The sequence below is a fragment of the Enhydra lutris genome, unplaced genomic scaffold (assembly GCF_002288905.1).
Source record: "Enhydra lutris kenyoni isolate GAN:26980312 unplaced genomic scaffold, ASM228890v2 scaffoldscaffold2968, whole genome shotgun sequence".
Classification (NCBI taxonomy): domain Eukaryota; kingdom Metazoa; phylum Chordata; class Mammalia; order Carnivora; family Mustelidae; genus Enhydra; species Enhydra lutris.
Genome location: NW_019157052.1, coordinates 1 through 2,749, shown reverse-complemented (window position 1 = coordinate 2,749; position 2,749 = coordinate 1). Strand labels below are relative to the sequence as shown.

Below are 2,749 nucleotides of genomic sequence, written 5' to 3'. Positions count from 1 at the left end.
GACAGTCATCTAACTGAAGAGACTCTGAAAATTTCAGCTGTTCCTGTATCTGCTGACCAGGGGACTGAAAAGACAATAGTTCCTTCTAGTTCCTATTCACGAAGAGAGAAGCACATTATTTTCTCCCAGCAACAGTTGTCAGATGGTCATCTAACTAAACAGGTTCTGAAAGTTTCATTTGTTCCTGGGCCAGCTGATCAAAACACTGGGATACCTACATTATCTTCACATTCCTACCCACTTGGAGAGAAGCCCGATATCTTTTACCAACAGGTCTTGCCAGATAGTCATTTAATTGAACAGACTCAGAAAATTGTGGCTCTTCCTGAACCAGCTGACCAGAAGACTAGGATACCCTCTACTTCTTACTCACACAGAGAGAGGCCCCCTATTTTCTATCAACAGACATTGCCAGAAAGTCATCTAACTGAACAGGCTCTGAAATTTTCTGCTCCTGGATCCACTGAGCAGAAGATTGGGATACCAACCTCTACTTTCCTCTCACGTAGAGAGAAGTCCAGTATTTTCTACAAACAGGAGTTGCCAGATAGTCATCTAATTGAACAGGCTCAGAAAGTTCCATCTGTTCCTGGACCAGCTGACCAGGATACTGGGATACCAGTAGTGCCCTCTAGGCCCTACTCTCTTGGCGAGAAGCCCAATGTTTTCTATCAGCAGGTATTACCAGATAGTTCTCTAACTGAAGAGGCTCTGAAAGCTTCATCTGCTCCTAGGCCAGGTGACCAGAAGACTGGGATACCAGCAGTATCCTCTAGTTCCTACTCACATAGAGAGAAGCCTGGTATTTTCTACCAGAAGGTCTTACCAAGCAGTCATCAATCTGAAGAGGCTCTGAAAGTTTCAGTTGCTTCTGAACCAGCTGAAAAAAATAGTGGGTTACTATCAGAAGCTTCTAATTTCTACTCACATAGAGAGAAGCACAATATTTTTTACGAACAGGAGTTGACAGACAGTTCTCTAACTGAACAGGCTCAGAAAGTTTCACCTGTTCCTGAACCTACTGACCAGAAGACCGAGATATCAACAATAACTTCTTCTTACTCGGATGTAGAAAAGCCCTTTATTTTCTACCCACAGAGCTTGCCAGACAGTCATCTGCCTGAAGAAGCTCTAAAAGTTACAGGTGTTTCTGAACCCACTGACCAGAAGACTGGAATACCAGTAGTTCCCTCTCCTTCCTCCTCACATAGAGAGAAACCCATTATTTTCTACCCTCAGGGCTTGACAGATACTCATTGCACTGAAGAGGCTCTGAAAGCTTCAGCCATATCTGTATCAGCTGACTGGAAGACTGGAAAATCAACAGTATCCTCTACTTCCTACTCATCTAAGGAGAAGCCCATTTTTTCCCCTCAGGCCTTGCCAGGCAGCCAGTTACTTGAAGAGGCTCTGAATATTTCAGCTGTTTCTGTATCAGCTGACCAGAAGACTGGGTTGCCATTAGAACCTTCTAGTTCCTACGCACCTAGAGAGAAGCCCATTACTTTATACCCACAGGACTTGACAGACAGCCAGGTGTCTCAGGAGGCTCTGAAAGTTTCAGCTGTTCCTGGATCAACTGACCAGAAGACTGGGTTGCCATCAGAACTTTCTAGTTCTGACTCACCTAGAGAGAAGCCCATTACTTTATACCCACAGGACTTGACAGACGGCCAGGTACCTCAAGAGATTCTGAAAGTTTCAACTGTTCCTGGACCAACTGACCGGAAGACTGGGTTGACACCAGAACCTTCTAGTTCCTACTCACCACAAGAGAAGCCCGTTATTTTTTCCCCTCAGGCCTTGCCTGGCAGTCAGTTACTTGAAGAGGCTCTGAAAGTTTCAGTTGTTCCTGGACCAGCTGACCAGAAGACTGGGTTGCCATCAGAACCTTCTAGTTCCTACTCGGCTAGAGAGAAGCCCATTATTTTCTACCCACAGGGCTTGACAGATGGCCAGGTACCTCAAGAGGTTCTGAAAGTTTCATCTGTTCTTGGACCAACTGACCAGAAGCCTGGGTTGACACCAGAACCTTCTAGTTCCTACTCACCACAAGAGAAGCCCATTATTTTTTCCCATCAGGCCTTGCCTGGCAGTCAGTTACTTGAAGAGGCTCTGAAAATTTCAGCTATTCCTGGACCAGCTGACCAGAAGACTGGGTTGCCATCGGAACCTTCTAGTTCCTACTCGGCTAGAGAGAAGCCCGTTATTTTCTACCCACAGGGCTTGATAGATGGCCAGGTACCTCAGGAGACTCTGAAGGTTTCAGCTATTCCTGGACCAGCTCACCAGAAGACTGGGTTGACACCAGAACCTTCTAGTTCCTACTCCCCGTGGGAGAAGCCCATTATTTTCTACCCAGAGGGCTTGACAGACTGTCTGGTATCTCAGGAGGCTCTGAAAGTTTCAGCTGTTCCTGGACCAACTGACCAAAAGATTGGGTTGCCATCAGAACCTTCCAGTTCCTATTCACCTCGGGAGAAGCCCATTATTTTCTACCCACAGGGCTTGACAGATGGCCAGGTGCCTCAGGAGGCTCTGAAAGTTTCAGCTATTCCTGGACCAGCTGGTCAGAAGACTGGGTTGCCATCAGAACCTTCCAGTTCCTATTCACCGTGGGAGAAGCCCATTATTTTCTACCCAGAGGGCTTGGCAGACAGTCAGGTATCCCAGGAGGATCTGAAAGTTTTAGCTATTCCTGCACCAGCTGACCAGAAGACTGGGTTGCCATCAGAACCTTCCAGTTCCT

At 46.7% G+C, this 2,749-nt stretch overlaps 1 protein-coding gene across 1 annotated transcript; it reads left to right on the top strand.

Moving 5' to 3' along the window:
- Window positions 1-6: 6 nt before the first annotated feature.
- LOC111140545 (Alstrom syndrome protein 1-like) lies at window positions 7-2,743 on the top strand (the record flags this gene model as incomplete). Its single annotated transcript, XM_022492764.1, has 2 exons — window positions 7-1,189; window positions 1,331-2,743. Coding segments are annotated over 2 exons (2,596 nt in total), but the record flags the coding sequence as incomplete, so codon positions are not given.
- Between the last annotated feature and the right edge of the window lie 6 nt (window positions 2,744-2,749).